Raw genomic sequence first — 20,591 nt, 5'->3', positions numbered from 1 at the left:
AAGGACTCATGATGAAAGATGCTATCCATGTCCAGAGAGAGAACTGATGCACTGAGTACAAACTGAAATATAGTGTTTTCACTCTCTTTATTTTTCTTGCTTTTTTTTTATCAATATGGCAAATATGGAAATATGCTTTGCATGATTTCACAAGTATAATTGATATATTGCTTGCCTTCTTGGTCAGTGGGGGGAGGGCTGGAGGGAGAGAATTTGGAACTCTAATTTTTTTGAATGAATGTTAAAAATAAATGAATAAAGGGGCAGCTAGGTGGCAAAGTGGATAGAGCACTGGCCCTGGATTCAGAAGGACCTGAGTTCAAATCTGACCTCAGACATATAACACTTACTAGCTGCGTGACCCTGGGCAAGTCATTTAACCCCATTGCCTAACCCCCCCAAAAAAAATCCTCAAAAAAATAAATGAATAATACAATTTTAAAAGTTTTCATGTGTGTGGTCTTGTGTCGTATCACCCCCATCAGACTGGATTTTCTGTGGGTGGGCATTTGTTTCCCCCATCAGCCCCTATCTCTCCCTTACCTTCCTCAGAGGAACTGAATCCTTCCTTACCTCCTCTCTTGCTGCTGGCTAGCCATGTGGGATATACAGGAGCCACCGATATTGTTTCACCCTGTAGCAAGGGCTGTTCACCTTTTTTGTGTCAGGGACTCCTCCTTTCAGGAAATTGTTTTTAAATGCATACATATTAAAAAGGTCCACTGGATTCCTATTGCCTCTAGCTCAGGGGTTCTTAACGATTTTTTGTGTCAGAGACCCCATGGACCTAGCCCTTCTCAGAATGTTTTAAAAATGCATAAAATAACATGATTACAAAGGAAACCAATCATATTAAAGCACAGTAATAAAAATATTTTTTAAAGTTCAGAACCCCTGCTCTAAAGGTGCCTGAAAAACTTTCCAGTTCTTCTTTGGGTAAGCAGCTTTTCTAGGACATGAAATAAAGAAGAAGAAAGCTGGTGAGGCTGGAACAGCTCCTCTTCAGCCAGTGGTAGAAGTAAATGATCTTTCCTTTTTTTTTTTTTCAATCAGGGTTAAGTGACTTGCCCAAGGTCACATAACTAGTAAATGTCTGAGGCCAGTCCACCTGACTCCAGGGCCACTGCTCCATCCACTGTGCCACCTAGCTGCCCCAAGTAATGATCTTTCACACCCAGTGTTCAAGGACTTGCAACAGGTACTGTTCCTTAGTATTTCAAAAGCTTAGTAGTAGACCTGTCAATGCCAGCATTTCCTCCAACAGTATAGCTTGACAGCCTTTCCATGCCTCCTCAACTCTTATAATTTTTGTCCGTGTTTTACCATAAATTTTCCATAGATTTTACTACATATCTCTCCATTGCCCCCAGGTTCCCTGCAGTTTTGATCCTTTGGACACTGTGGAGATTCATTACTTGTGGACATAGTACATCATCATTAGAATATTCACTTCTTGGCCCAGTTTACTATCCATTTGTGCTGTCTCTATGAGAGAGAGAGAGAGAGAGAGAGAGAGAGAGAGAGAGAGAGAGAGAGAGAGAGAGAGAGAGAGAGAGAGAGAGAGACAGAGAGAGAGAGAGAGAGAGAGAGAGAGACAGAGAGAGAGAGAGAGGGAGAGAGAGAAAGAGAGAGAGAGAGAGAGAGAGAGAGAGAGAGAGAGAGAGAGAGAGAGAGAGAGAGACAGAGAGAGAGACAGAGAGAGGGAGAGAGGAAAGAGAGAGAGAGAGAGAGAGAGAGAGAGAGAGGAGAGAGAGAGACACAGAGAGAGAGAGAGAGAGAAGAGAGAGACAGAGAGAGACAGAGAGAGAGAGAGAGAGACAGAGACAGAGAGAGAGAGAGAGAGACAGAGAGAGAGAGAGAGAGAGACAGAGAGAGACAGAGAGAGAGAGAGACAGAGAGAGGGAGAGAGAGAGAAAGAGAGAGAGAGAGACAGAGAGAGAGAGAGAGAGAGAGAGGAGAGAGGTATGTGTATATGTTTGAATGTATACACAACATACACATATATGTGTTGTTGTTATTCAGTTTCAGTTGTGTCTGACTCTTTGTGACCCCATTTGGGGTTTTCTTGGCAAAGATACTGGAGTGGTTTGCAATTTCCGTCTCCAGTTCATTTCATAGATGAGGAAAATGAGGCAAACAGGGCTAAGTGACTTGCTCAGGGTCACACAGGTAGTAAATGTCTAAGGCTGGATTTGAACTCAGGAAGATGAGTCTCCATGACTCCAGGTCTGGCACTTTATCCACTACACCACTTAGCTGATACATTCACACGCGCATATGCACGCACACACACACGCATACACATGCATGTGTGTGCATTTATATTTGTGTGTGTACATACATGCTTTTTCCCCCTATGATAACTAAGCTATTGAGAAATAATACCATGTAGGAATATTTAAGTAAAATGGGATACACCAATAAAAGAGAGAGAAAGCAAATATGGTCTCTGTCTCTAGGGAGATAAAGCATGCACACATGAAAACAATGAGTAAGACTTCCATGGTAATTGGGACAACTAGGTGGCTGCCCTAGGGGATAGTGCACCAAGCCTGGAGTCAGGAAGACCTGAGTTCAAATGTGGCCTCAGAAACTTCTAGCTGTGTGACCCTCAACAAATCATTTAACTTCTGTTTGCCTTAGTTTCCCTCTCTGTAAAATGGAGATAAATAATAGCACCTACCTGTCATGGTTGTTTTGAAGATCAAATAAGATAATAATTGTAAAGTGCTTAGCACAGTTCATTGTACATAGTAAGTACTATATAAATGTTAGTTATTAACAGAATACAGATTTCCTGTGTTTTTTTTCACATGACAAATATGGAAATGTTTTGCATGACTGCATATGTATAACCTGTGTCAAATTGCTTGACTTCTTAATGAGGAGGGAGGAGAAGAAAGGAGAGAGAGAATTTACAACTCAAAAAACAAATGTTAAAAATTGTTTTTATGTTTAATTGGGGTTTTTTTGTTTTGTTGGCATTTGAGGTTAAGTGACTTGCCCAGGGTCACACAGCTAGTAACATGACAAATATTTGGTCTGAGGCCAGATTTGAACTCAGGTCGTCCTGACTTCAGGACCCATGCTCTATCCACTGCACCATCTAGCTGCCCCTTGGTTTCTTGGGGTTTTTTATGTTTAATTGGAAAAAAAATAAAATATGTATTTTTTAAAACACAACAGAATACAAACTTCTCCTGATTTCAGATTCCCAGCTCTGCAAAATCAGAGGGTTGGATTGGACCTCTTATGGTCTCTTCCAGCTCTGACATTCTTGTGTATCTCTGCATTATGATGTCAAGTTAAATCAAGTCAACTAGCATTTATTAAGCATCTATTTATGTCTGAAGAACTGTCTAAATGCTGGGAATAGAAAGAAAGGCAAGAAACAGTCCCTGATCTCAAGGAGCTCACAGTCTAATGGGAGAGACAATAGGCAGACAGTGGTGTACAAACGAAATGTGTGTGTGTATATGAAGGAAGTCAGAGAAGATGAAGACGAGATAATAAATGAAGGCTTCCTAGCAGGAGTGAGTGGTGAGCAGGGGCTTTAAAAGGCATGGATTGATGCAGAGGAAGGGAAGCCTTCAAGACACCGCAGAGGCAGACCTCTTGACAGAGAGAGAGGTGATGGACTAGAATTCACTGCATTCTTCTAGTTGAAGAATGAAATATATGTTTTTGGCCATGGATGACGTGTTGATTTGTTTTGCTTGCCGATGTTTATAATTTATTAATGCAGTTCTGGTGGGTATTCCCTTTTCTCTAGGAGTCAGGCTCTATGAATCCAACCTGAAAGTTTGTACAAAATAGTGACCTAATAATGGAAGAAAAATTTGGGGGGTTTTTGTTTGTTTGTTTTTTACCAGAGAGAGGAAGACCTAGTAAAATCCAGTGGGGATCCAGACCTAGGTCTAGACTCTAGGGTTTCAAGGAATTCTGGATAGTGGCAAGATTTTTTTTTAAGTCTGGAAACCAGGAGACTCATAAGTCCTATTTCTAGCTCCTTTATGAAATAAGTCAATGCAGCTGTTCTGACTCAAGGTCCCCAGGTTCAAACTAGGCCAAGATCTCTCCAATAATTCTGTGACCTCTCCCCCAAAGTTAACATTACTCTCCTTCCATGGCTCCCCTACTTGGGCTCTTCACTTTCCAATTCCTATACCCTGTTGGCCCAGACCTGCCATCCCCACCTAGTTCTCTCGGACTTTTCTGTAAAACCAACTTCCCAACCCCTGCCTGCCTCAGGTCACCCACTACATCTAAGCTTAGGTTCCAACCATGATTCCCTTTACTTCCTGCACTTCTCTTCAGCTTCCATGCCACGTAGTAGTCTTTTGCCCCTTTATAGTGTTTGGAACCACAATCGAAGTAACTTGCTCCTGGAATATCGGTATGGAACTCAAGGAAAGGGTATGTCAATCCACTCCCTTATGGCTCCTCTCACCATCCCTCTAACTTTCTAAACCAATATTCCTCCCTGGGCGCCATACCCTCTATGTGTTGTCTCTCCCTATTAGAATGTAAACTCTTTGAGAACAGGGACTGTCATTACTTTTGTATTTATATCCTTGGCCCTGAGCACAGTGCTAGGTGCATAACAGGAACTTAAATACCTTTCATTTAGTTATTCATTCCTTTTTCTAGGAATTCACACTCCTAATAGACTATCTAATGTATCTCTCCTTTATTTCGCCTCACTTTATCATGTACTGTATTCATTTATTCTTGCTTAGGGGTTGTTTTTAAAATGTTCTTCAGTTATGTCATATTTATGTTGCTCTTCTTCAACTATACTATAACCAGAGGTATAACTAGGAATGTTGTATAACCTGAGGTAAATGGGAATTTATTTTTTTTTTACCTGGCAAAAAAATAGTTGAGGGGGTGGGGGAAAGGAGAACCATGCAGACACAGTGGAGGGAAGACAGCAATTGGCCAGGTGGGCAGCTTGTCTTCACACCCCTCCCCTATGCCCTCTGGCCCACAGTCCCACTCCCCTTGTCCTTTCCTGGATCCTGCTTTCTGTCCTCTCTCTTCTCTTCCCTCTCCTCTTTCCCCTCCATACCATGAGGTCTTGAGAATTGTAAAATGTTGGCAACTGAAGGAAAAACCCAGCCCTCTCTTTCTAGTTATGGGTCTAATTGTAATTAGTAATTAATCCTAAAGGCAAGAGGCATTTCTATGAACTAGTGTCCTCTGGTCTTAATTCCTTTGACTATACTTGAATGTGGCTTGTTTAAATATTGAATTTTGTTTAAGTATTTCTTAAAACTGGTAAGCTTAAGGAATTAGAATGCTCTTTGTTGAGTAGACATTTTCCTTGTAATGTTATTTTAATCCCATTTGTATGCCCTACCCTTCAAACCCCGCCCCCACACTGATCTTACCCCAAACTTCTGTATTAAGTATATATGCTGTCTGCTGCTTTGGCCACTGTTAAGTGTGTCTAATCCTCTAAGGTAAAGGGGTTATCTTTTTTCCATTTGTCATTCCAAGATCTAATGCCACCCTGGCCTGCTGACCTTGTCATACAAATGTGGCAGCCAGAACAAGAAAGCCAGTCCACCTACACCCTCTCTAACAATCAAGACATGACCTGATTCTGACAGAAGGCCCAGAGAAACCAGAGTTGATGAAAGTCCATTGTGGCAACTCCTAGGGAAAGCCAGAGGCTATGGGGGGCTCAGGGGTAGGCAGGCAGTTAACAACTCTTGAACATTTGTGAAAAGAATTACATAGGCAGCTGAGAGAGGAAGTCAAATCCAAATGAGGCCCTGGGGCTGCCATTTGGATATGCCTCTGCCATCTAAGGCGGGAAGGCTAACAGCAAAACCAGCAGGAAACCCGACCTGCTCAGCCGCTGAAAGGATGGAGCTGCAGGCAGAAGGAACACAGAAACCGAGAGCAGGGAAGGGAAAGTATGGGATGGAAAACAGAGGAGAGGAAAGGGAAAGGAAAGGATGAGAAACAGAAGAGAGGGAAGGGAAAGGGGAACATCCTTCAGCTTGGAGCTCTCCTACTGACACCTGGAGCATGAAACCCAATCACCCGCCAAAGGCAGGAAAAGCAACTGTGCTTTTAAAAAGGGCCTAGGGAGGAGAGAGGAGCCTCCCTGCAAAAGGGTGTCCAAAGCAATAAAAGGCAGGAAAGGAGGAGGGCCCCGCAGTGGAAGTTGGTCTGGAAGTTATTTAGAAATATGCTCCCTTTCTGCTCAGCTCTTTAACGTGCTTTGCAAGTTCAGGCACCTCATCATTCTCAGGCCCCACTGTTCTCACAATAAAAAAAAAAAAGCAGGAGACACACGAAGCTCTGAGAAGGATAAATGACTCTGGGGGAGGTAGCAGAGAGGCAGGCTGGATGGGCAACCCAGGGGAGCATCAAATAGGATATGAGGCTTTTGTTCAGAGATTTGGGGTTCACATCGGGGTCAAGATCAGAGGCACACACTGAAGGCCTTTTGGGGAGGGGGAGCCAGATGGCAAGAGGAGGTTCATAAAGAGCTGAGTTTATGAGATGGATTTGGAGTAGAACCTGGGATGACACTTCAGTCTTCAGTTCCAAACCTGTGTATCAACCCCTGATCTCTCCAGCTGACAGCTGGCCCAAGTGCTCTGGGAGAGGATATGGGCAGTTCAGGTCAGAGACCAGCATATGGGGCCCTATTAATGACCCTCTCCTTGGAATTAAACTGGGAATGGAAATCAAAACACATTCTCAATGATCTATTTCCAGGCTCATTTTCAGACTATTCATCCTCTCCAATTTCAATGGGGGCTCCCTTCCTCTGCCCCTCACAAAAAACCCCACTGACACATTAGCTGCTATGTCAAATCCTTTTTATACTACCAAAATAAAGTAGAATCTGGTATACAAACCTGACTGGAAATATCTTTTTCTCCCCATTCCCACCTTCACTAACAAACACTTCAATCAAAACAAAGCAATTTAGGGGTTACCTGCTGTTAGGTCATCCATCATTGTTCTTCTTTTGTGCATTAGTAATAGTTTACATTTCTATAGGTTGAGAGCTGGTGGGCACCTGCTTAACTTATGGCTGGGGGTAGCGGTCCCCACAACCAATGATGGTGAGTTGTCTCATCCCCACCCACCTCTAACCGCTCCAGTTCAATAGCTCATCTGCTGACAAACTTCAGCTGACTCCAGGGAAGATTCATTTCAGGTTTGGGATATGCCTGGAACAGAAACACCAAGTTCTTTTTACTTAGTTCAAGACCTCTCCCCCTGCCAGAAAGGAAAAAGACATGCGGCCCAAACCTGCCAGAAAGCTTTGTTCCAATCTCAGGACTCTAGCAAATAACACACACAGTCAAGATAGGGAATTTGGGTGTCATTTATTGTAGGCAGGTTACACAATTTGTTCTCTCCTCACGGCTGTTCCCATTCCCTCCACAACACAAGCCACAACACTGTCCGAAAAGGCAATGTCTCTGAACAGAAGAGCCGGGAACTCAGGACTCACAGCACATTCAGTCAGCGCTGAATGTAACCCCTCAGACTGAGTTCCCTCCTAAGCATTTTAAAAGGGGCTAGGGATGAGGGGGAAGCTTCCCCATCTTATTCCAGGACCCTCGCCCAAAGACCATTCCATCCTTAGAACCCTTTGGGGTACAGGAGGGGGAAATCGTCTCCCTCATACCTCCAGCAGGGCCAGCTCTCTTAGCACCAATCACATACACATCTGCTTCTACTAGCCGCACAGTTAATGATCAGCCTCATGGCAATAGAAGGACCATTTCCTTCCTGAGCCTCCACACCTCCTCTAAACTGTCCATAAACAAAATGCTGGAATGAATGGAGGGCTACCCTCTCTCTTACTATAGTCAATAGCTAACTAAGGCTCTGGCTGCCATCCTTTTCTTATCTTCTCTCGCCAAATGGTGGGAAGCTCTGGTCTACATCAGTTCATTAAAGTTGTCTACTTGCACATCTCTCTGTGCCCTTCTTCCTTTGACCTGTTCCACGTTCCCAGCAGCACCAAGGTTGTACTTCTCCAGAGGGTTGAGAGCAGTGTTACCCCAGCCACTTGTTCAAGACAGACATCAGTTCTTACTTAAAGTAGGGGTGGACAGGACAGATGTAAAGAATGAAAGAGCTTAATCTCATGGAGAAATTCAAGATCCCAAAATGTCTTTAATTTTATTTCCTTTGTTTAAGCCAAATCATTAAATCTCACAGTGATTCTGGGTGGGGGGATAGGGAAAAGGCTATGGATTGGATCATGGCTGAGTGGGGTAGGATCGGTGGTGCCGCAGGCCTCACTGGGGAAGCTGGAGGAGCACCGACTGTCCAGCGGGCAGGTAGGTGATGTTCCGAGAGCGGGAAAGCTGGAATGCGATGTCCTCTGCGGCTTCCAGCTTACGAAGCTCTATTAGGCCATCTCCTGCGGTGGCCAGTGAATTGGCAATCAGCTCGGCCGCTTTGGAGTCACCCTCTGCTGAGATGATGGCTGCTTTCTTCTGTTGCTCAGCCTAAAAGAATTGGGGAAAGAACCCACAATAATGAGGAAACTAACAACCAATGAATGAAACTAACAAGTTAATGAATGCTATGGAAAAATTCTACTTTTACTGGCACTTGCTGCCAGAGGGGCTCAGCGCTCCAAGTGTTTATTTCAACTCTTCTTCCCTCAAGAGCCCAAGCCATCTAGAAGTTTTCTTGTCTCCATTCAGTTCATTTTTCAACACAACTCAACCCTTTTCCTTCCTCCATTCCCTGCATATAGCCATTTATCGTCGTGATAGATTCCTGCTGGCTCCATCTTATTTCCCTGACAGCCAACATCTCCTGTTCTGAGCCAGATAAAGCCAGAGACAAGGAGAGCATAAGAAAGAATAGACATAGGGAGTTCAAGGGTCAGTCTAACCCCTAACTCTCAATCCCCAAATAAAGCACAATGCCCATCACATCCAGCACTTTCAAGAAAGGAATTTGGCTTTTATATCTCTCTATAGATAGATGCTTAACGGCTACTAGTGGAACTCTCTGGTGTCACACAAGTTTATTTTGAGGACTCAAATCCCTGCCCACATATCCTGAGTCCAATTAAGTCCTAGATGGAGTATCTTTTGGTTCTTTCCCTACTAATGTCAATACAAATATAGCCCTACAATAATTATAAAAGCAAAATGAAGAGAAGACAACGAACTGTACCTTAGGGGAACTTAAAGGAGGGATAACTATAAGCATCTATGCTATGGTACCAATTCTACACAGAAATATTTTTAAAAAGGGATTAAGAAAATACTAGGCTAATGATGACATATTAAACCATTTAGAGTTTCATTTAGTTCTGTGGTATAGGAGAGATGGGTTAGGTTTAGAGATGAAATCTAACTATTTTAGATAGCAGAATGGGGGTCCTTGAGAAAATCCAGTTGAACTCACAGAAATAACTCAACATTGGGCCCTGTTTTCTTTCTCTCTGCTCTGAGCCTTTCCTGAGAGAAATTCAGTTAAAGTGGGGAGGAAGTGAAGTGTACCACAAGATATTATTGGGTTCAACTGGCTTCATCCATTAAGTCCTTTCTCCTACAGGATGTCCACAGAAGACTATATTACTGTGGTTCAAAGGGGTTTCTCAGAGAAGCTGAAAATATTCTGGGAGAAACATTTTTATTCATAGTAGGGATATTTTTTATTTTAAGGATGATCTTTCTTTTTCCATAAGTGACTTAAGACTGTAAATTCAAATGCCCCTACCATTCCTAGAGGACTATGGGATGGAATTGAGTCCTGTTTCTTCATTCTCCCTCTTCCCCAAAATTGTCCCAGAAGAACATATGACAGAAGACAGATCTTCAGGCCACCCAGCAAGCAGAGGAAAGAATGAAGGAGAAAGGGACAAGAAAGAGAGGTTTCCGCCATATGGTTGAGCACTCACCTTTTCCACTACAAATCTGGCCCTCTCTGCTTCCTGCTGAGCCACCTGTTTGGCTTCTACTGCCTCCGTGAACTCCTTCCCAAAGGTCAGATGTGTCTGAGGGGAGAAAGGGAGCACAAGATGAGGAAGCATAATTGCTCACACAGCTTGGTCATGAGGCCCCCACAGCCTCAGGGAGGAAGAGAAGTCAGGAATGGTTCCAGCAGCTGGAGGAGGCAGTGAGGCCACAAACTTCCCTCCCTCCCCTGTTCTCTGATCCAAACAGTTTTCACTAAAGGTTCCATGGTAATCCAGAAATATCCAACTTTGTACGGTTCGGTCACACCCAATATAGCAATTTCACACGGAAAATGACAGCTGGAGCCTTTCACAATAGCTTATGAGCACTAGAAGAAACTGGCTCTAAACTTCCTTAGGGAGCTTACAGAATTCAGGCCCCCCACCTCTAGCTAGTTTTCTCCCAGGGTCCTTTGATTTCCTCCGCTTAAAGCTCCAAAGATGGTCAGATGGAAAAATGGAGTCTCAGATAGGTGAGGATTTGGCCAGCTCAATGCCCCAGGAGTCCAATGCACCATCCCTATGGATTATCCAGTCCCACAGACTTCTCCAAATCTTGGGGCCAATTCACTTCTCAGTAGCACCTCCACTACAGGATGGGAAAAGGAAGAGCTCAAATTAGGGCCCTTCTGGTAAAAGGTTTAAAGAAGAGGAAGGCAGGTAAAAACACTTCTCTGAATAAGGGTTCCAAATTCTCATTATCTATAGCCCTGTTCCCCAAATATATGGGTAACTGAAATCAGCTGGCTGGTCAAATGTATCCTACCAAATCATAAGAACGGTGGGATCAGATCACAGGACTGCTACTGGAGGCCGGTCAGAGAGCAATGGATGTGTTTACCTTCTTTATTTTTTAAATCAAGGAAGTTAAAGTATTGATTTTTCTATCTGATGTTGGTTGCCTGCCTGTACTCTCCCTAACACAAAAGACCAAGGCCCCTCTTCCAAATAACAGCTCAGCATTACAACCTGGGTCCTACTTTGTAGTCCAATCCTAATCATTCCCCCTCCAGAACTGCAGCTGTCTGACTGCTGGCTTAGCCTCTAATCTTTCTTAGTTAGTTTTGGGGAGGAAGGGCACACAAGCAGTACTGAGATATGAGCTACTACAAAAATGAAAGGCCTTGGGTGCAAATGAAGTAGAATTAGATTTCACTATAAAGGGGCTAGTTGAGGGTAACATTTTTCCCACAAAACCATCTCAAGCTTCTAAGATAAAGTTTCTCATGGGCAGCCCACATTTTCCCAGAGTATAATAGGTAGTTGAAACTTAACAAAACACCAGCTCCTTGGCTCCTTACTTAGTGCATTCTCACACTCACTGTGTTGAACTTTAGGACATTTTGTGCCATTTGCCAAAAGGCTGCAAACCCACAATTCACCAACAGAGGGAGCCCAGAGTCCTCTTTCGCATCTATTCCAAGGTGTGGCTGCTACCTCTTTGGATTTTTAGGGGGATTGAATGAGGTGGGTGTTGGGGAAGACAGGGTGACTGTTTGAACAGCTGCGTGTGCTTGGGGGGAAATGGTGCCTTTGCTAGCAATGTGCTGTAGAATGGAACAGGAAATACTCTCCCTCACCACCCTCCTGGACAAATTGCTCCAAATGACTTTTCCCAGGGTGTCCAGAAACAAGAACCCTTTTCCTCACCCTTCCTGATCTGAAATGCTATCCCACCTGTACTGTTTTTCGTCTGGGCTATGACATTCAGTGCCATATAAATGCACAGACTATAACATCTCAAGAGAATGGCTTATGCCTTGGAGATGTCCCTTGCCCCTCATATCAGACTTTGGGGAAACAAACCAGTTATTTACACTGTATCAGCTTTCATCTGGGGCTTTCTGGAGCTCAACTGACAAGAGTGTCAGACCAGAGGTGTTATGGAATTCCCAGGGCCAGTCAGGGAGGTCTAAGCTGGGCAGAAATTGCTAGAGCTCGCCCAGGTTTTCCCCCCTTACTCTAGTTAGTTTTTCCCATGTCAAACAGGGTTAATGAGACTTCACTTCCTGGGGGGTTGTGAGGACAGCTCACATTTCTACAAGGGTAAGAGATTCAATGGCAAGGGGGAGTCTGGGGAGGGCCAGGGGTTATAAGAAAAATGTGCATGGCAGAGGGCAGCCTTATAAGTTGTCAGACTTGTGCAGAGATGACTAAAGCTTATACTACCCCCAAGAAGACCGCTTCATATTGACAAGAAGCCTCAGCACTCTCAAGTCTAACACAAGTCTCGGTCATTGGCCTCAATATATGGCTGGGAAGTTAGCAAGACAGGAACTGCTAATATCTATAGGGACAGTCAAGTACAAAATCAAGGGCTGCAGACTTAACTCATTTGTCCCTAAGAATCTTACCAAAGAAACATCATCCAGGATGAGCCCAAAGGTTGCTGCTCGCTCTGTGAGGTCATCACTTACTTGCCTGGAGACTAGTTCTCTCTGGGTGATCAATTCTCCAGCATCAAATCGAGCCTGGCTCAAAAGAAGATTGGAAGACAGGAGAGCAGTGAGGAAGCAGGAAAACAAACAAACAAACCAAGACACCACACCCAGATCCTAACTAACCAAAAGCTAAATTTCTTTGCCTCCTGCAATACATAAGGTGTCTGGTTCCAGCCCACGTGCTGTCCGATTACTTACTACCACTGACTTGAGGATCTCAGTGGTTATGGACGGCAACACCCGCTCGTCGTAGTCCTCACCAATGCTGGTAAAGATTCGGGGCAGCTGATTGGCAACAGGTCGGAAGAGAATACGAAGAGTGATATTGACATTCTGTAAATCTGCACCCAAGGAAGAAAAAAGGTGACATGACAAGTTGGGTTTGGGAGCCACAGAAATCTTACATGACCAACTTCCCACCCCAAACTTGTCCCAAGTAAGAAAAGAAGCCAATTTGCTAGGCTGTTTTCGTGTCAGGAAACTACCCTGAAGCACTCGATCCTGTTGACCACCCTCTCCTCCCAGATTCTCTCTCCTTTCTAAGGTTTTCATGACACTGTCTTCTCTTGGTTCTTCTACCTGCTGGGTCACTCCTTTCTAGTATCTTGTCCCAGATCATCTTGAAAGTCGCATCCTCAGCTGTAGATGCACCTCATGATTTTGTCCTGGGTCTTGTCTAGACCTTTTCTCTCAGTGATCTCATCATCTCTGTACATGACTCCCAGATCTACATATTTAGTCCTAGTCTCTCTTGAGTTCTACATCACCAGTGGATAGGCAGGAACAAGGCTTCCCACTTCTCTTATGGCACAATGGGACCGACTAGTCTACAGGGGTTTCTTGCCTCAGCCTGGGGTGCTGCTCCTAATCCTCCACCAAAAGAGTTAAACACACACACACACAGAGCATGTTTTCTTTGGGGACCAGTTTACTGGACTTTCATAATTGGAAGTCCCATAGGCATGTCAAACTCGTGCCTAAAACAGAATTCATTTTCTCCCCCACCCTCCCCCAACTCATCTGTCTTCATAACTTTCACTATTCTTCCAGGCATACAGGTTTGGAACCTAGGAATCATTCTTGAATTTTCCCTCTCCCTCATTCCACTTATCTTTTCAATTGCCAGTCCTTGTTGATTCCATGTTCACAATAGCTCTTATACCTGTCCCCTTCCTCCACTCATAGAGCCACTGTCCTAGCTCAGGCTCTTATCACTTCTTGCCTGGACTATTCTGATAATTTCTTAATTGGTCTCCTTGCCTCAGGATTCTCGTCTCTTCACTTCATTCTCCACACAGCTTCCAAACTGATATTCCTAAAGCCCAGGTCTGACTATGTCATTCCTTATTCAAAACTCTACAGTCCCTACTTCCCCAAGAATAAAACTTCTGGAGGGCATTTAAATTTAAAGCTTTTCTGGCTCCAGTCTACTTCTCTAGGCTTATTACACATTACTCCACTCATGCCCTCTATGTTTCAGCCAAAATGGCCTTTCTGTTCCTTGTATACAACTTTCTACCTTTTGTCTCCATGCCTCTGCAGCCTGTCCTCCATTCCTGGGATAAATGCCCTCTCACTTCTACCTTTGAGAAATCTGAGATCCCTTTAAAGTCTAATTCAAGGCTTCCTGCATCTGTTGTTCATGCGCTCTGTGTGTGTGTGTGTGTGAGAGAGAGAGAGACTACTGAGGTAAAGTGACTTGCCCAAGGTCACACAGGTAGTAAGCAGAAGAGTAAAGATTTGAATTCTGGTTCTTTAAATCCAAATCCAATATTTTTTTCATTGTGTGCGAGTGTGTGTACACACAAACATGCTCACAGAACCTAACAGGCCACCTACCACATGCAGTCAGGCAATTAAAAGTTTCCCAAGAAGGATGGATAACTTTTCATTTATCCTAAACCTCCCTTGATTATTAGCAATTAAGACTGAATACTCGAAGATGCTAAGTGACAAAGAGAATCAGTCAATAAGACTACTATGTGTTAGGTACTGAGAAGAAGCCCAATATGCCAAGTGAGGAGACAGATGAATGATGTCATAACTTGAAGCACAGATAGGCCTTCAGAACCCTGGGAGTACAACCCACTTTTCCCCAAGGCCAGAATTAACTTCCTCACACACATTCCATTTGTCATTACTTTAGAGAAGTTACAATAACAAATAGCATTTTACATTTATATGGTGCTTTTGAGATTGCAAATTACTTTCCATATATATTCTAGGTTAGCCTTCAGGACATCTCTGAAAGGAGGCAAGATACCATTCCCACTTTATAGATGGGAAAACTGAGGAAGACAGGTTACCTGACTGCATACAGTTATTAAGTGGAAGAACTGAGACTCAAACCTAAGTCTTATTCCAAGTGTGGTACTTTTCCTACAACACTGTTTCCTATAGTACGATGATGGACATTCACTTTTGTTTGAAAGTAAATCTTTCAGCAATGTGTTGGTATTTATCAAGCCACCCCTCTCCAATGCTGTTAAAGCTACAGACTGTCCTCACTATCTGGCAGTCCTATATCCCACCCTGATATATTGTGGGTAGAGAGAGGTGATTCTGAAGAAACAGGAAAACCAAAACCAATCTCTGTCTTCAAGGACTTTCCCAAGAGAACACATATGAGAAGCCACCTAAGAACAAAGAGGCACAGACTTAAATGCATATAAGGTGGGGAGTTCAGAGTTAGGTTTTCCAGTTCAAATTCCAATGAGCTCACCCCAGCCAACCTTTCATCTCCTTTCTTGGCATCAGATAAATGGACACCCAACAGAAGTGCCTCCTTGCTGCCGGGCCAAGCTTTACTAAGTAGTTTAAAAAACATCCAATCATCCAAGGTGGATCAAAAAGACCACTAGGCTGTTTTATTTATCAGCTTCAATATGGTAAAGCAATAACTACAATACTGTTATTCTCATACAACGATAGTATTAGTGATGAACCCCCAGTAAGGCATGAATTAGGTGGGAGAGTGAGGAGGGGAAAGGGGAAGGAGAACACGGCATGGGCAGAAGTATTACATTTTTAGACTTCATATGTATACAAACATTCAACTATATTTATATTCACATATTAGATATAGTTTGTTACCATGCCCATACCAAAAAGCCATTCTAGGTTTGAAAGGCCTGTCAAAGGTCTATGCTCCATATAGTGTTCAAAAATCCAAAGTTACTCTTATCTTCACAACACAATTAGGGACTGGAATAGAACTTCAGCGAAGGATGTGCATGTGTGTGTATGTTTATACATGTGCATGCATGCATACACACACATATACATCCTGTGTCTCTTAGCTTTGTATGTCATAGCTTATCTTCCCCTCATCCCCCAATTATACTGTAGTAGAAACTCACAGAAAAAAGAAATACATGTTTTCCTCAATTACCTTGGGGGCTTCTATTGTATGGGGACTGGTTTCCTCCTCCCTCTGGATTTTGCTAATACCTAGCACTGATTGAGTCATTTTTCAGTTGTGTCTGACTCTTTGTGACCCCATTTGGAGTTTTTTTTTTGACAAAGATACTGGAGTGGTTTGCCATTTCCTTCTCTATCTCACTTTACAGATGAGAAAACTGAGGCAAACAGGGTTAAGTGACTTGTCCAGGGTGTGTGTCTATTCACTACACCACTCGGCTAACTCCATCTAGCACAGCAAATGCTAAACATATTTTGGGATCAACTGACCATCCAAAGCTACCTTTCCATAGTGACCCATAAGGAATACTCACCCTTACTACCGGTGATTACTGGGACATTCCGTGGCCGGGAACGGCAGTCAAAAATAATTGGTTTCTGTACCCACGGGATGAGAAAATGAGTCCCTTCCCCTACAACAATGTCTTGGACTCCACGGAACCTATCAAAGATGACAGCTCTGTGGCCAGCATCCACTAGAAAGGAGGAAGGAAAAGAACAAGTCAGGAAACTGAACTTACTGATAAACTCTTTCACACATGGGATAGGATGACTTGGTGCTTTAAGTCCATTTAGTAAGACTTCATCCTTTTGGTTCCTCTTCCTGAACTTCTATATCCCTAAAGGATTCTAAAGCGTCACATAAGCAAGTAATCATTTCCTATCCCATGTGCTTCCCCAAGGACTTAGGTAATAGCATCTGTTCCCTACCATCGGTTCTCCTTGGAAGATGAAATCGCTGATTTTATGATTAACCACCTTCTCCCTTGAGCATATTTCCAGGAACAGACAATCCACATTTACAAAAAAAAAGTCTCCATCTGGGTCATCACACTGGGGTCACATACCACACTTTCAACTTAACTGAATGCTTTTCAGGTGCAGCATCAGTTAGAGCAGCACTCTAGATGGAAGTCTGACATTTAGAACTTCCACTTCTAATTCTCTGATGCCTTTTTCTCAAAGCTTTATTGGGAGGGTAACATATCCTATGCAACATATACTAAGTCAAAGATCATGTCTAGCGAGGATTGCCATCTATGTGTATAGATGTGGCTATTGGACAAGAGAAACTGTCCCAGGAACCTGCCATACAGGTGTTTGCATCTCTACTCATTGTTGCCATGAAGGAGAACTTTCCTCATTCCTATAGCAGCATGACCAGAAGGCTGCCTTTCTGCTACTTCCTGACTGTGCACTTAGGATGTGCTATTTTAGCCCTATATAAGCAGTTATGGGATCTGATAGGCTCCCCAAAACTACATAGGACACCTATGAAGACATTCCACACAAGGTAGAAGGGAGGTAACATCTCTGTTAGTTATCTGATCCTGAAGAGCATGATTTTAACAATTCAGCAACATCAAAGGCAGGGACACTTGTAAACAAGGGGTGGGAAGAACAAAAGTCTAAAAAGTTGTCCAAGGTCTTTTTAAACAGCAACAAACCCAACATGATAGTGGGTATACACAGCATGGAAGGACCAGTCTTATTAGACAACCACTTTCATAGATAGTGATCACTACCAGGAGTGTTACACTGGACAATAGGAACCCTTAGTAGGAGTCAGGAAACTGCTGTTCCTCAGTGCCTCACCATTATATAAGGCAGAGTTGACAACTCCTCCTACAACAGCTAAGCCCAGGCCAAACTTGCCAACAGATTCAAACAGTTTAGCAGCCATGTCTTCTTCAGATGGTCTTGGCCTTCTGCCTCTCAGACCTAAAGGGAGAAAACAAAAGACTAGCCTGGCCCATACATTCCCAAGCAATGAGTTCATTTTCTAATCAGGATAAGATTTCTACTTTCATGAGGGTTCTGCCTGACTTTAGCCCAGCAGGTTAATACCCCAAGACAGGTTTAAGAATTCAGTAAGTTACAGCTCCCCTGTGTTCATCTTCAGTTACAAACACTTGATGATGGGTAGGGGCTGGAAGTGGCTGGGAAAAGTAGTTCATTAGGTAGGGCATGGTAAGCCTAAGGCCAAAGTCATGGGCCGGATCTCCAGCACCATTTAACTTCACACTGTTAAAGCTCCTTCCCCCTTGACAAAACAAAAACAGATTCTAGTTGTCACAGTAGGGATGAGGTAAGAGGATGGGGAGTTCATCAAAAGCCATTCCAATTTTAAAAAAAGAAAATCAATGTGCAATGCAATACTGATTGTAGGCCTACTAACACCTTTTTCCTCTATGTTATCAGGTCATGTTATCAGAGGAAGGAAAGACTGGGAAGAAAAGTCCTCTGGATGGATGGCAGCATGACAGTAGAGCATGGGGAAGGAGTGTTAAGGAGGGATAGTCTTGGAAAGCTAAGAAAGTTTCTCAGAGATCAGAAGAAATTAGATTAGAAACCAGAAATCTCACTTAACTGTAGAGATGGTCTCATTTTTTCCTCCCCTCAATCCCATATTATTCTCCAATACACCACATGTTAAGAGAACAGGTTTTCTAACTATAGGGACTGGACCTATAACTTCACTGTAATAAACAAGGGGTCTTTTTTGTATCATGGACCCTTTAGGAAATCTGGTAAAGCCCATGGATCTTGCCTCAGAATGTTCACTGCCTACATTCATTAATAGATGGAAATGCTAAATTTCAGTTTGAGACTAGTGAAAATAAAGATGCAATTTTTTTTTCTTATCCAAGTTCATAGACCCTCTGAAAACTATCCTTGCACCTCAAGTTTAAGAACCCCTGGTATGGTGTGAGAAAACTTCTAGCACTGCAGGTTGGCACCTTCTCTGCAACTTATGGTCTTAGAGTTGCCTGGAGCACTGGGAAGTTAGGTGACTGGCCCAGGGTCACAAGCCAGCATGTATCAGAGAAAGAATTTAAAGATAATCTTCCTGGCTTTGAGGCCTTTCTATCCATTCTGCTTCTGCATAGCTAAGAAACACCTCAAAGACCAAATAGTTCAAACTCCTCATTTACACATAAGGAAAATGACAACCAAAGCAAGCCATGCCTAGATTTTCTGATTTAGAATTCAAATCTTTTTCACTAACACCAGGCTACTAACTCTCAAACTCTGCCTCTTAGGAGTCTACTTCCACTCCCATACCTCTACCATTTCCTTCCTTCCATCTCTCCCATTATCACACTAAGCTTGGCCTTTCCCCTCCATTTCTCCTTTCCCTCAGGCTTCCCCCACCCTTCCCTCCTGCAGTCTTCCCCCTCCATTCTTTCCCTCTCTCAGCGTTCCCCTCCATTCTTTCCCTTTCTCAGCGTTCCCCTCCACTCCTCCTCTCCCTCAGCCTCCCCCTCCATTCCTCTTCTCCCTCAGCCTCCTCCTCCATTCTTTCTCTTTCCCTCCCCCCTCCACTCCTCCTCTGCCTCAGCCTCCCCCTCCATTCTCTCCCTCAGCCTCCTCACACTTTCTCTCATTCTGGCTCTCAGCCCCTCTACTTCCCTCCCCTTCTTCAACTACCCCCTCCTTTCTTCGAGCTCCCTCCCCTCAGTATCCCACGGGAGCACGCGGGAAGGGGGGCGCGGCGCGGCAGTCACCAAAGGCCCAAACCCTTAGCTCACCAGACACAACTCTGACCTCCACATGAATTCCCCAACCCTACTTACTGCGCCTGCGTAGAGTCCCTCCTTCCCTTCACCGCCCCCTCTTGAAGGACCTTTCTTCCTGTTGGTTGACAGGGACGTGGCGCCTTCTGGGATTGGTGGTTCAAGAGTGGGTCCTGAGCTCCTACTTTTTTAATAAGAGGGAACTACAATTCCCGGTATGCTTCGCTGCCTTTTAACTTGTGAAGAAAGTCCTTTCCCATTGGTTTGGACTGGTACGAAGTTAGCCCCCCCCAAAGGCTGCTGGGGTTGTATTTCACCTGGGATGAGTACACGTGCGGCCGGAAGCGTCTACTATGCCCTTGCATGTGGGGAGGTAACCTCAGGGCTTTTTCGGGCTAGTGGTTGAGGGAATGGGGCTGGTGACATAGAAAACGACTCAATGAAGGCATGACTTAGGGGACTAAGAAGGAGAAAGGGCACTGAGTGCTCACTGCTTAGTCTTGGCAATGACTTCTTTGCTCTCCTCTTTTTCCACATGTCGTATTGCTACACGTGAAAAGACCAAAATCTCTTTGGGTATGCTTAGGTCCGAGATTGACAGGTGGAACCCCTTCGTTGTATAGATAGGAAAACTGAGGCACAGAAAAGTTGAAGTGACTCTCCCAGAGTCACAGTGGGGATTCCAAAGCAGGGTTGCAGAACTCCTTAAGCCTCCACCTCAAGTTATAGACCTTAATGCAGTCACTGTCACTTGTATGAGAATCTGATGCTCCCACTGAATCCAATTCTGCAAATGTTTATGATATGTGCAAAGCATTGTACTAGGCCTTTAGCTACCAAAATAGCTAAGACACTGATCCTGCCACCCCCCAGACTTGTAGAGAGAGTATACAAATATAAAAATAGCTATCATGCAAATAGAAAATAAAAATATAAAATAGCTATGATTCAAGTTTTAACATGATAAATACATAGCAGAGTTTTAAACAGGATAATGTGAAAAAGCCTGGAAGGGAGAAATTACTTCCAATTGGGGTGATCAAGGAAAATATTTATGGAGGTCATAAATCGAAGCTGGGCCTTGAAGGAAGAGAAGGATTTAAAAGGAAGAGATTTGACTCTATTTTAGTTCAACATCCGTTTATTTATTAAGACTTACTATTTGAAGGGCACTGTGTTGGATGGTAAGGATTTAGGGATCAAAAAAGGTGAGACCCTGCAGGGCCTCATGGATATAGGGGAAGACCA

The 20,591-nt window shown here is 43.7% G+C and overlaps 1 protein-coding gene across 1 annotated transcript; it reads right to left on the bottom strand.

Moving 5' to 3' along the window:
* Positions 1-8,137: 8,137 nt before the first annotated feature.
* On the bottom strand, positions 8,138-19,410 carry PHB1 (prohibitin 1). Its single transcript, XM_020997660.2, has 7 exons — positions 19,359-19,410; positions 17,422-17,547; positions 16,140-16,301; positions 12,604-12,746; positions 12,319-12,435; positions 9,908-10,003; positions 8,138-8,495 (listed from the first exon to the last, which is right to left on the bottom strand). Exons 2-7 carry the CDS (start codon positions 17,507-17,509, stop codon positions 8,283-8,285), a joined length of 819 nt encoding a protein of 272 aa, XP_020853319.1. The 5' UTR covers positions 17,510-17,547; positions 19,359-19,410; the 3' UTR covers positions 8,138-8,282.
* Between the last annotated feature and the right edge of the window lie 1,181 nt (positions 19,411-20,591).

The sequence above is a fragment of the Phascolarctos cinereus genome, unplaced genomic scaffold, assembly GCF_003287225.1.
Source record: "Phascolarctos cinereus isolate Bilbo 61053 unplaced genomic scaffold, phaCin_HiC Scaffold_5;HRSCAF=322, whole genome shotgun sequence".
Taxonomy (NCBI): Eukaryota; Metazoa; Chordata; class Mammalia; order Diprotodontia; family Phascolarctidae; genus Phascolarctos; species Phascolarctos cinereus.
Note: the sequence above shows the minus strand (reverse complement) of the source record. Positions and strands in the feature narration are given on the sequence as shown.

Excerpts from the sequence above, each read along its gene's own strand:
- PHB1 (XM_020997660.2), bottom strand. The coding sequence starts at position 17,509 with ATGGCTGCTAAACTGTTTGAATCTGTTGGCAAGTTTGGCCTGGGCTTA. Across the intron at positions 12,436-12,603 it reads AGATCCTCAAGTCAGTGGTA|GCTCGATTTGATGCTGGAGA; the intron begins GTAAGTAATCGG and ends CTTTTGAGCCAG. Across the intron at positions 8,496-9,907 it reads CCAGATTTGTAGTGGAAAAG|GCTGAGCAACAGAAGAAAGC; the intron begins GTGAGTGCTCAA and ends CAATTCTTTTAG.